Here is a 13,620-nt window from a genome sequence, read left to right as displayed (position 1 = left end):
TCAGAGACATGACTGTATGGTAGGTAAAGGTGTGTAAAGGGATGATAGTTGGTGACGAGAGTATGGTAGCTCACCTCTGAAGAGTCGTCGCTCACCTGTGGGGGTGTGGGGGTGGCACCACTGCGGGTGCCCCCTGACATAATCTCCTCAGTGATGTCTTTACCACCCTGGTTAGGGTCTCGTATTATGATCTATAGAGAGGACACAAGACAACAGTGAGGGATACAAGAAGAAGAATATAGAAAAAGAGAGAGAATGCAGGAGAGCCATCGAGAAAAACGTGTTACTTGCTCTTGCTTCATTCCCTTTCTATAGGAGAGCAAAAAAGAGTGAGAAATAGCCAGAGTAAAGGAGAGAGGGGTGAGTTTAGTGGGAGGAAGAAGCTGGAGAAGAGCTGCTACAACTAACTGCTTTCTATGATGCAAGGCCCTGTTTCCAACTGTGCCAAGTCTTCTGTGTTGTACTGTAGGGCTGTGGCCTAGCAGCGTCTTCTCAATCAGCAGAGCTACATTTCTCACATACTGACACAAGAAACACCAGCCCCACAAAGCTATGCAGCCTGAGAAACCCATTTCTACACAGATTGCTGCCTTGTTTTTGTGAATTCTTCCAACAAAATTTGACTACGGACAAACTCAACTTCAGCCAAGTTACCAAACAAATTCCAGTGCAAGACAGACATTTCCTTTGCTCTCTCCATATGATCACTCAAACTACACCTAGAAAATCCGCCAGATTTTATGTTATTGAAAAGCACATCGTACAATACTCCTTTGAACTACTGAAAAACAGATGATTACTCACTTACAAGGCGTGCCCTTCCACTGAGCAACATGTTTTCTATCACAAACTCTCCTCTCGCTCTCTCCTTCACATGCACGTACACACTGTAAAAGTTGTCAGCAACAGGCGTGAGCCAGCACATTCCCCCACTGGTAGAGTCGTTTACCTGGCACACGGACAGGCTCCAGAGCCCCTAGAAGGCCTCTCTCATCCTGGGCCCGGAGTTGAGTTGTCGGCCTGCAGGCCTCTCCCAGCAAGCAGGCTGCTTTTGCAACCGTGGCTGGGAACACGCACGTAGCCTACTCCCTCAACAACTCACTGAGCAGAGCAGAGCCAGCAAGGCAGAGACAGCAGGGCAGAGACAGCAGGGCAGAGCCTCGTTCACAGCTCTCTCACACACGTACAGAGGGAGAGAGCGGGAGGGTGAGAGAGAGAGCGAGAGCGAGAGAGAAGCCAGAGCGACTGGCCTTGTGGAGCTGCAGCACTGGAATGCAAGCGCCCCCGCCCACAGAGCACCGAACTAGTCAGTCAGTCAAAAGGGGGCCAAAGAGAGGGGGAGTGAGATTCCAGAAAAAAGGAGTGGAAGAAAAAAAAACTCTACAGAACTTTGTCAAATAAGCTCCGGCTAGTGCAAAAATAAATAAAAATAAAAACAAATAAAAAAACTTGGCTCCTCTTCTGTCATTCTGTGCACACACTCACATTTCAGCCTCTTCCTGGGGGAGAGAGGGAGGGGCAGTGGACGGAAGAGGGGAGAGGGGGGTATGCCACAGAAGCAGCAGCAGAGACAGCAAGATAGAGAGAAGGGGAGGAGAGAGAGAGAGAAGGGGAGGAGAGAAGGGGAGGAGAGAGAGAGAGAGAAGGGGAGGAGAGAAGTCAGCCATTGTGCTTCCGGCTCAGAAGGGGAGGAGCCTGGCAGCCACGTGGAGCTCAGCTATGTGCTGACATGTCCTTTAAAATCCCCCCCCCCTCTACCCAGAGACCAGAGCGAGTGCAGCTAAAACATTTTTATGGAGAAAGCAGTGGAGGAAAAAAAAACTGGCCAATGCACTTCTTGAAGGCAGTAGTTAACAAAATAAAAAATATATACTATTATTTTGTTACAAGACAGCTACAACTAAACAGTCTGCTTAGCTCTACTGAAAAACAGCTTTACACTTCAGACTCTTCTGCCTGAATACCAGCAGACATTTTTGAAACCATATAGAAAGACACAGCGTGACTCAGACACAGACTGGCTGAAGCATGACTCACTGTGGGGTGTGCTGCTGCAGATCTTCCTCCCTCGTCCACCATCCTCCTAGTGGGACTGGGAGCTCAGGGAGCCTCTCTGAAGGACCTTGAACAGCGTGGGACGGGGCAGCTTGGCCGGCCAAAGTCCGCCCCAGCAACCACAGCCAGCTGCATGCTCCCACAGACAGTGATAAAGCAGCCAGGCCCACCGTACCATACAGAGCACAGATATACTGGAGACTAGATCAGACTAGTCCACCATACAGAGCACACATACACTGGAGACTAGATCAGACTAGTCCACCATACTGAACACAGATACTCAATGACATAAGCCTAGCACACCGTAGAACAGATGCACTGCAGACTAGATCAGAGTAGTCTACTATATAGCAGTCTAACCTAGATCAGCCAGGTCCACTTTAGTCACCTCAGCACAGGGACAAATCAGCTTAATCCACCATAGAGCGCAGTAGAGGACAAGAGGAAAACTTGATCAGCGGTCTGCCATTATGGTGCTAAAAAACCAGACCAGCCAAGTCCACCATAGACAGTAGGACTGGGAATTGCCAGGGACCTCACGATACAATATTATGACCATACTTAGGTGCTGATACAATACGCATCGCAATTCTCACGATTCTTTATGTATTGCGATTCGATACTGCGATTTCATTGCGATTTGAAGTTTCAAACATATTGCTCACTGAGTGTACAAAACATTAGGAACACCTGCTCATTCCATGATAGAGTGACCAGGTGAAAGCTATGATCCCTTATTGATGTCACCTGTTAAATCCATTTCAATCAGTGTAGATGAAGGGTAGGAGACAGGTTTTTTTTTTTTTATGTAACCTTTATTTAACCAGGTAAGCCAGTTGAGAACAAGTTCTCATTTACAACTGCGACCTGGCCAAGAAAGCAAAGCAGTGCGATAAAAACAACAGAGTTACATATGGGGTAAACAAAACATAAAGTCAAAAATACAACAGAAAATATATATACAGTGTGTGCGAATGTAGTAAGTTATGGAGGTAAGGCAATAAATACGCCATAATACAAAATTGTAACCATTTTGCACTAACACTGGAATGATAGATGTGCAAAAGATGTGCAAATAGAGATACTGGGGTGCAAATTAGCAAAATAAATAACAATATGGGGATGAGGTAGTTGGGTGGGCTAATTTCAGAATGGCTGTGTACAGGTGCAGTGATCGGTAAGCTGCTATGACAACTGATGCTTAAAGATAGTGAGGGAGATAAGAGTCTCCAGCTTCAGAGATTTTTGCAGTTCGTTCCAGTCATTGGCAGCAGAGAACTGGAAGGAATGGCGGCCAAAGGAGGTGTTGGCTTTGGGGATGACCAGTGAGATATACCAACTGGAGCGCAGACTACGGTGGGTGTTGCTCTGGTGACCAATGAGCTAAGATAAGGCGGGGATTTGCCTAGAAGTGATTTATAGATGACCTGGAGCCAGTGGGTTTGGCGACGAATATGTAGTGAGGGCCAGCCAACAAGAGCGTACAGGTCACAATGGTGGGTAGTATATGGGGCTTTGGTGACAAAACGGATGGCACTGCGATAGACTACATCCAATTTGCTGAGTAGGGTGTTGGAAGCTATTTTGTAAATGACATCGCCGAAGTCAAGGATCGGTAGGATAGTCAGTTTTACGAGGGCATGTTTGGCAGCATGAGTGAAGGAGGCTTTGTTGCGAAATAGGAAGCCGATTCTAGATCTAACTTTTGTTTGGAGATGCTTAATGTGAGTCTGGAAGGAGTCTAACCAAACACCTAGGTATTTATACACTTCAACTACCTCAACTAGCCGGTGCACCCGCACATTGACTCTGCACCGGTACCCCCCTGTATATATAGCCTCCTTACTGTTATTTAATTTGACTTCTGCTCTTTTTTTCAACACTTTTGTTGTTTTATTCTACTTTTTTTAATTAAAAAAATAAATGCACTGTTGGTTAAGGGCTGTAAGTAAGCATTTCACTGTAATGTCTGCACCTGTTGTATTCGGCGCATGTGGCCAATAAAATTAGATTTGATTTGTAGTTGTCCACATACTCTAGGTCAGACCCACCGAGAGTAATGATTCTAGTCGGGTGCAAGCAGCGTTTGGTTGAAGCGCATGCATTTAGTTAAAGAAGGATTTTCCAGCATCGAGACATGGATTGTGTATGTGTGCCATTCAGAGGGTGAATGGGCAAGACAAATATTTAAGTGTCTTTGAACGGGGTATGGTAGTAGTTGCCAGGGGCACCGGTTTGAGTGTGTCAAGAACTGCAATGCTGCTGGGTTTTTTCACGCTCAACAGTTTCACGCGTGTATCAAGAATGGCCCACCACCCAAAGGACATCCAATCAAACTTGACACAGCTGTGGGAAGCATTGGAGTCAGCATCCCTGTGGAACGCTTTCGACATGCCCTGACAAATTGAGGCTGTTCTGAGGGCAAAAGGGGTTGCAACTCAATATTAAGGTGTTCCAAATGTTTTTTTAAATCACTCACGGAAACTTGAGCTGAAAACACTTTGGCTCACTATTTAAAAATAAGATGACGAACAAACTATAGGATGAAAAATACCGGAGTTTTGGCACAGGTACACACACCTATTTTACAAATAGATACTTTGAGGAAAAGTATCAATATAATATAGTCCAAAATAATATTACGATATGTAACTATCATTTCCCCCCCCACCACTAATAGACAGACCAGATTAATCCAGACCAGCCGAGGCCACCAGGACCAACAGCCGGAGAAGAGAGGCACACCAGTCCTAAAGAACATGTTTGAGTCACACAGCAGTTTAGTGTTACAGTTCATCAAGTGAAGGTCAAGAGTTCCATTTCAAATCACTGACTGAACGTAAATCATGAGCAGGCCCATCTACAATCCTCCCTAGACAGATTGCAACACTACCCACAGCAGTGTGTATCACACAAGCCCAAGTCCTCTCATTACCATGGCAACATGTCATGTCACAACCACCTTTAGAGTGTAGGCCGGCCAGACAGACAGGAAGACGCAGTAGCTGTAGACCAAAACTACACTGTGCACCTTATCAGTAGATGATGTGGAAAAGGCATCCGTGTTGGACACACATTACTGACTGAAACTATACTTGATTTAAAAAAAATATTCACATGCTTTATTAGCACAGTCCTTCCCTTCTTTTAAAACACGAGAATCACTTAAGTATTTAAACCCTGCTCTGGATGAGGGGAAAGATTGACCTTATAACGTCAGGCCCCTAACGTCTCTTGGTGAATGTTTCCAGTTCTGATACCTGTCCATTCTGAGATGAGGATACCAGATTGTCTACCTAAGTAGAGGTCTAATGTGGGCTGGCCTGTGGTCCAGCAGTTAGTGCCACTGACCCCGGCATTCCAGAGTGGGCATGGGTTCCAATCCAACGCACTGGGTACCAGAGTGGGCATGGTTTCCAATCCAACTCACTGACCTTGTGCTCCTCCTATCTCTCCTGTCTTTTCTCCACTGTCCTATCTGCTCAATAAAACCACGAAACAATATGAAAGCAGTAAAAAAAAAAAAAAAGTATTGTAGAGGTGGGGTGATGAGTTTGAGTTTGTGTGTGTGTGTGTACACACACACACACACACACACACACACACACACACACAACCAGTCAAAGGTTTGGACACACCTACTCATTCAAGAGTTTCTTTATTTTTTACAATTTCTTTACATTGTAGAATAATGGTGAAGACATCAAAACTATGAAATAACACATATGGAATCATGTAGACACCAAAAAAAAGTGTTAAACAAATCAAAATATATTTTAGATTCTTCAAAGTAGCCACCCTTTATCCTCCCATCCCGGAGGACCTGAGCCCTAGGACCATGCCTCAGGACTACCTGGCCTGATGACTCCTTGCTGTCCCCAGTCCACCTGGTCGTGCTCCTGCTCCAGCTCCAGTTTCCACTCTTCTGCCTGTGGCTTTGGAACCATGACCTGGCCTTATAATCTCCACCTGGCACAGCCAGAAGGGGACTGGCCACCCCTCAGAGCCTGGTTTTTCTCTAGGTTTCTTCTTAGGTTTCTGCTTTTCTAGTGAGTTTTTCCTAGCCACCGTGCTTCTACATTTGCATTGCTTGCTGTTTGGGGTTTTAGGCTGGGTTTCTGTATAGCACTTTGACATCTGCTGATGTAGAAAGGGCTTTATAAATACAATTTGATTGATTGATTGATTTACAGCTTTGCACAATCTTGGCATTCTCTCAACCAGCTTCATGAGGTAGTCACCTGGAATGCATTTCAATTAACAGGTGTGCCTTGTTAAAAGCTAATTTGTGGAATTTCTTTCCTTCTTTATGAGTCTGAGCCAATCAGTTGTGTTGTGACAAGGTAGGGGTGGTATACAGAAGGTAGCCCTATTTGGTAAAAGACCAAGTCCATATTATGGCAAGAACAGCTCAAATAAGCAAAGAGAAACAATTGTCCATCATTACTTTAAGACATGAAGGTCAGTCAATGCGTAAAATTAAGAACTTTTAAAGTTTCTTCAAATGCAGTCCCAAAAACCATCAAGGGCTATGATGAAACTGGATCTCATGAGGACCGCCACAGGAATGGAAGACCCAGAGTTACCTCTGCTGCAGAGGATAAGGTCATTAGAGTTACCAGCCTCAGAAATTGCAGCCCAAATAAATGCTTCACAGAATTCAAGTAACAGACACATCTCAACATCAACTGTTCAGAGGAGACTGCGTGAATCAGGCCTTCATGGTCGAATTGCCGAAAAGAAACCACTACTAAAGGACACCAATTAGCAGAATAGACTTGCTTGGGCCAAGAAACACAAGCAATGGACATTAGACTGGTGGAAATCTGTCCTTTGGTCTGATGAGTCCAAATTTCAGATCCTTGGTTCCAACCGCCGTGTCTTTGTGAGACGCAGAGTAGGTGAACGGATGATCTCCGCATGTGTGGTTCCCACCGTGAAGCATGGAGGAGGTGTGATGGTGCTTTGCTGTTGACACAGTCAGTGATTTATTTAGAATTCAAGACATACTTAACCAGCATGGCTACCACAGCATTCTGCAGCGATACGCCATCCCATCTGGTTTACGCTTAGTGGGACTATAATTTTTTTCCCCCAACAGGACAATGACCCAACACACCTCCAGGCTGTGTAAGGGCTATTTTACCAAGAATGAGAGTGAGAGTGCTTCATCAGATGACCTGGCCTCCACAATCCCCCGACCTCAACCCAATTGAGATGGTTTGGGATGAGTTGGACCGCAGAGTGAAGGAAAAGCAGCCAACAAGTGCTCAGCATATGTGGGAACTCCTTCAAGACTGTTGGAAAAGCATTCCAGGTGAAGCTGGTTGAGAGAATGCCAAGAGCCGTCATCAAGGCAAAGGGTGGCTACTTTGAAGAATCTAAAATATATTTTGATTTGTTTAACACTTTTTTGGTTACTACATGATTCCATGTGTCATTTCATAGTTTAGATGTATTCACTATTATTCTACAATGTAAAGAAAATTGTAAAAATATAGAAATATGAGTAGGTGTCCAGTTTTTGACTGGTGTGTGTGTGAGTGAGTGAGTGTGTGAAAGAGTGAGTGAATGAGTGAGTGAGTGAGAGTGATAGTGAGAGAGAGAGAGGTGGTTTATAACAGTAGAGATGGGACGATGAGTTTACCTATACCTGTTTGCGCTCCCTTTTGGGATGGATCTGTTGCTGTGGAGGTAGTTGCTGCTGCTGGGGGGGAGGGTTCATGATGACGGAGGATGTGTACTGCTGTTGGGCCTGGAAGTATGCCCCTGCTGTGGACAAGACAAAGAGAGACGTCCCACAAACTTTAATTAGTATGCAAGTATACTGAACAAAAATATTAAAAACGCAACAATTTCAAAGACTTTTCTGAGATACAGTTCATATAAGGAAATCAGTCAATTATAATAAATTCATTAGGCCCTAATCTATAGATTTCACATGACTGGGGAGGGGCGCAGCAATGGCTGGGCCTGGAAGGGCATAGGCCCACCCACTTGGGAGCCAGGCCCAGCCAATCAGAATGACTTTTTCCCCACAACAGGGCCTTCAGAAAGTATTCACACCACATTTTTTTGTGTTACAGCCTTAATTTAAAATTGATTACATTAAAAAAATTCTCACTGGCCTACACACAATAGCCCCTAATGTGGAATTAAAGTTGTCAAAATGTTTACTAATGAATAAATAATGAAAATCTGAAATGTCTTGAGTCAATAAGTATTCAACCCCTTTGTTATGGCAAGCCTAAAACATTTGCTTAACAAGTCACATAATAAGTCCCATGGACTATAGGTCGAATATTTTCCCGGTATTTTACAAATGTTCCATCCCGAGAATAAAATCACTTTTCTCCCGGGTAACCCGGTATTTCCCGCCAAAACCTGAAGTGTCATTCAAAAGCGTACAAAAAGTTTGGATTTGATTAGAGCTTTGATCAGCATGAAAATTCAAACCTGATGCTACCTGAGCCTGAAAGCAAAAAGAGCTTGCGTCCCTCTTGGAATACTCTATTGCTATAAGAAATGCAAAAAAATAATATGATCAGCAAGCTATTCTAGTCTAGCTTTTCCTCCAAGAGCCAAGGAGCATTTTTTTAAGGAGAGGCCAGAGGAGCACAGGTGCTTGTGTATTGTGCAAAAGACAGAGGCTATAAGTTAGACGCTTATTATGCATAATCCATCATTAATTAGCTAAAAATAAGGCTAATACTGCATTGAATGTATTACCTGAAAGAGGTAGGCTAGGACATCTATATACACAGCGCATTCGGAAAGTATTCAGACCCCACAACCTTTTCCACGTTACAGCCTTATTCTAAAAATGGATTATATATTTATTTCCCTCATCAATCTACACACCCCATAATGACAAAGCAAAAACAGGTTTAGAATGTTTTGCAAATGTATAAAAAAACTGAAATATATTTACATAAGTATTCAGACCCTTTACTCAGTACTTTGTGGAAGCACCTTTGGCAGCGATTACAGCCTTGAGTGTTCTTGGGTATGACACTACAAGCTTGGCACACCTGTATTTGGGGAGTTTCTCCCATTCTTCTCTGCAGATCCTCTCAAGCTCTGTCAGGTTAGATCGGGAGCGTCGCTGCACAGCAAATTTCAGGTCTCTCCAGAGATGTTAGATCGGGTTCAAGTCTGGGCTCTGGCTGGGCCACTCAAGAACATTCAGAGACTTGTCCCGAAGCCACTCCTGCGTTGTCATGGCTGTGGCTGGGTTGTTGTCCTGTTGGAAGGTGAACCTTTCGTTCATCTTTCCCTCGATCCTGACTAGTCTCCCACTCCCTGCAACCACCATGCTTCACCGTAGATATGGTGCCTGGTTTCCTCCAGACGTGACGCTTGGCATTCAGGCCAAAGAGTTCCATCTTGGTTTCATCAGACCAGAGAATCTTGTTTCTCATGGTCTAAGAGTCTTTAGGTGCCTTTCGGCAAACTCCAAGCGGGCAGTCATGTGCCTTTTAACTGAGGAGTGGCTTCCGTCTTGCCACTACCATAAAGGCCTGATTGGTGGAGTGCTACAGAGATGGTTGTCCTTCTGGAAGGTTCTCCCATCTCCACAGAGGAATTCTGGAGCTCCATCAGAGTGACCATCAGGTTCTTGGTCACCTCCCTGACTAAGGCCCTTCTCCCCCGATTGCTCAGTTTAGCCGGGCGGACAGCTCTAGGAAGAGTCTTTGTGGTTCTAAACTTCTTCCATTTAAGAATGATGAATGCCACTGTGTTCTTGGGGACCTTCAATGCTGCAGAAATGTTTTGGAACCCTTCCCCAGATCTGTGCCTCGACACAATCCTGTCTCGGAGCTCTACGGACAATTCCTTCCATCTCATGGCTTGGGTTTTGCTCTGACATGGTCAACTATGGGACCTTATATAGACAGGAGTGTGCCTTTCCAAATCATGTCCAATCAATTTAATTGACCACAGGTGGACTCCAATAAAGTTGTAGAAACATCTCAAGGATGATGAATGGAAACAGGATGCACCTGAGCTCAATTTCAAGTCTCATAGCAAAGGGTCTGAATACTTACGTAAATAAGGTATTTCTGTTTTTTTCTGAGGTATTGGGAGTAGATTGATTCGTTTTTTTTTTTTTTTTTTTTTGAATAAGGCTGTAACGTAACAAAATTAGGAAAAAGTCAATATTTTCGGCTGGCTGGCTGTCTACACACAAATATACACACATACACACCAAAAAAATTCAATGAACCATAAACAGTGAATGAACATGCACCTGTGGAACTGTCGTTAAGACACTAACAGCTTACAGACGGTAGGCAATTAATGTCACAGTTATGAAAACTTAGGACACTAAAAGAGGCCTTTCTAGTGACTCTGAAAAACACCAAAAGAAAGATGCCCAGGGTCCCTGCTCATCTGCGTGAACGTGCCTTAGGCATGCTGCAAGGAGGCATGAGGACTGCAGATGTGCCAGGGCAATAAATTGCAATGTCCGTACTGTGAGACGCCTAAGACAGGGCTACAGGGAGACAGGACGGACAGCTGATCGTCCTCGCAGTGGCAGACCACGTGTAACAACACCTGCACAGCATCGGTACATCCGATCATCACACCTGCGGGACAGGTACAGGATGGCAACAACTGCCCGAGTTACACCAGGAACGCACAATCCCTCCATCAGTGCTCAGATTGTCCGCAATAGGCTGAGAGAGGCTGGACTGAGGGCTTGTAGGCCTGTTGTAAGGCAGGTCCTCACCAGACATTACCGGCAACAACGTCGTCTATGGGCACAAACCCACTGTCGCTGGACCAGACAGGACTGGCAAAAAGTGCTCTTCACTGACGAGTCGCGGTGTTGTCTCACCAGGGGTGATGGTCGGATTTGCGTTTATCGACGAAGGAATGAGCGTTACACCAAGGCCTGTACTCTGGAGCGGGATCGATTTGGAGGTGGAGGGTCCATCATGGTCTGGGGCGGTGTGTCACAGCATCATCGGACTGAGCTTGTTGTCATTGCAGGCAATCTCAACGCTGTGCGTTACAGGGAAGACATCCTCCTCCCTCATGTGGTACCCTTCCTGCAGGCTCATCCTGACATGACCCTCCAGCATGACAATGCCACCAGCCATACTGCTCGTTCTGTGCGTGATTTCCTGCAAGACAGGAATGTCAGTGTTCTGCCATGGCCAGCGAAGAGCCCGGATCTCAATCCCATTGAGCACGTCTGGGACCTGTTGGATCGGAGGGTGAGGGCTAGGGCCATTCCCCCCAGAAATGTCCAGGAACTTGCAGGTGCTTTGGTGGAAGAGTGGGGTAACATCTCACAGCAAGAACTGGCAAATCTGGTGCAGTCCATAAGGAGGAGATGCACTGCAGTACTTAATGCAGCTGGTGGCCACACCAGACACTGACTGTTACTTTTGATTTCAGGGACACATTATTCAATTTCTGTTAGTCATGTCTGTGGAACTTGTTCAGTTTATGTCTCAGTTGTGAATCTTGTTATGTTCATACAAATATTTACACATGTTAAGTTCGCTGAAAATAAACGCAGTTGACAGTGAGAGGACATTTCTTTTTTATCCATCTCAATCTACAACAGGATTATCTATTTTGGATGCAATTGGAATGGAGTTGATGGAGAGCGAGAAAGAGAGTGCTCGCGCGTGCACTAATTTAAAGCAACGATATTCGAGTGATAGGCTGTTTTAAAACTCTGCAGCTGCAATAAAAATTAAGAAAAATCTTTACAAAGCCAGATGGAGATGGTAAATTAGACACACATTCAGTTTTTATAGTACTGTAGCATAGGCTATGCTGCAGCAAATGTAGGCCTACCTGTCACAAGAATAAAAGTTACCATGAGATTATAGGGCTACACATGCTGCTCCATACTGAGATGGGCTGTCTGTCCCCACCCTGAGCGTTGATTCATCATGCAGAGGACATAGAGAAGCCAGATTTAGACATCGCATATAATTTAACTGTTCCATTTCACACCATGCTGTTCATATAAATACATATTAATTAACCGGTTTCTCGCAGTTATTTATTCCGGAAGAAGGGAGTGGTTTTCGGCGGGTAAATCTCGGTAACCGGGTTTTCCTCCATTCAAGCATGGACTAATTCCATGTGCAATAGTGTTTAACATGATTTTTGAATGACTACCTCACATTTATTTGTATTTATTTTACCTTTATTTAACTAGGCAAGTCAGTTAAGAACAAATTCTTATTTACAATGACGGCCTTCACCGGCCAAACCCGGACGACGCTGTGCCAATTGTGCGCCGCCCTTTGGGACTCCCAATCACGGCCGGTTGTGATACAGCCTGGAATCGAACCAGGGGGTCTGTAGTGACACCTCAAGCACTGAGATGTAGTGCCTTAGACCACTGCGCCACTCGGGAGCCCAATTATCATACAATTATGTGTACGGTCCCTCAGTCGAGCAGTGGATTTCAAACAGATTGAACCACAAAGGGCACCTATTGGTAGATGGGTAAAATAAATAATTTAAAAAAAAATTACATTGAACTCCCTTTGAGCATGGTGAAGTTATTAATTACACTTTGGATGGTGTATCAATACTCCCAGTCACTACAAAGATACAGGCCTCCATCCTAACTCAGTTGCTGGAGAGGAAGGAAACCGCTCAGGGATTTCACCATGAGGCCGTTGGTGACTTTAAAACAGTTACAGAGTTTAATGGCTGACATAGGAGAAAACTGAGGATGGATCAACAACATAGTAGTTACTCCATAATACTAACCTAATGGACAGAGTGGAAAGAAGGAAGCCTGTACAGAAGGGGGAAAAAATCTAAAACATGCATCCTGTTTGCAACAAGGCACTAAAGTAATACTGCACAAAATGTGGCAAAGCAATTAACTTTTTATGTTTGGGGCAAATCCAATATAACACATTACGTAGTACCACTTTCCATATCTTCAAGCATAGTGGTGGCTGCATCATGTTATGGGTATGCTTGTAATCGTTAAGGATTGGGCCGTTTTTCAGAATAAAGAGGAAATGGAATGGAGCTAAGCACAGGCAAAATCCTAGAGGAAAACCTGGTTTAGTCTGCTTTCCACCAGACACTGGGAGATTAATTCAACTTTCAGCAGGACAATAACCTAAAAACACAAGGCCAAATCTACACTGGAGTTACTTACCAAGAACACAGTGAATATTCCCGAGTGTCTGAGTTACAGTTTTGACAAATCTATGGTAAGACCTGAAAATGGTTGTCTAGCAATGATCAACAGCCAATTTGACAGCGCTTGAAGAATTCTAAAAAATAATAAAATGTGCAAATGTTGCACAATCCAGGTGTGGAAAGCTTGTCGAGACTTCTCCATTAAGACTCACGGCTGTAATTGCTGCTAAAGGTGCTTCTATAAAGTATTGACTCAGGGGTGTGAATACTTATAAATTAGATATTTCTGTATTTCATTTTCAATAAATGTGCCCAAATTTCTATAAACATGTTTTCACTTTGTCATTATGGTGTATTGTGTGTAGATGGGTGAGAAACACCCATTTTGAATTCAAGCTTTAACACAACTAAATGTGGAATAAATCA

General features: G+C 44.3%; 1 protein-coding gene across 11 annotated transcripts in view; it reads right to left on the bottom strand.

The window, feature by feature from the left end:
- Nucleotides 1-13,620, bottom strand: part of LOC121567718 (eukaryotic translation initiation factor 4 gamma 1-like) — a 46,971-nt gene that overhangs the window by 12,614 nt on the left and 20,737 nt on the right. For 6 of the 11 annotated variants that reach the window (XM_041877949.2, XM_045218895.1, XM_045218890.1 and 3 more), the window contains 2 exons: nucleotides 7,712-7,830; nucleotides 75-191 (listed from right to left, as the gene is read on the bottom strand). In XM_041877949.2, coding sequence (XP_041733883.2) covers nucleotides 75-191; nucleotides 7,712-7,830 — 236 coding nt within the window. Of the gene's footprint in view, nucleotides 1-74; nucleotides 192-949; nucleotides 1,522-2,037; nucleotides 2,185-7,705; nucleotides 7,831-13,620 lie in introns of those variants that run through there. The other 5 variants (XM_045218899.1, XM_045218893.1, XM_045218925.1 and 2 more) reach the window with 5 other exon arrangements.

Source organism: Coregonus clupeaformis, chromosome 6 (assembly GCF_020615455.1).
Source record: "Coregonus clupeaformis isolate EN_2021a chromosome 6, ASM2061545v1, whole genome shotgun sequence".
Lineage (NCBI taxonomy): Eukaryota > Metazoa > Chordata > Actinopteri > Salmoniformes > Salmonidae > Coregonus > Coregonus clupeaformis.
The sequence above is the reverse complement of the archived record's forward strand: the minus strand, read 5'-3'. Positions and strand labels throughout refer to the sequence as shown.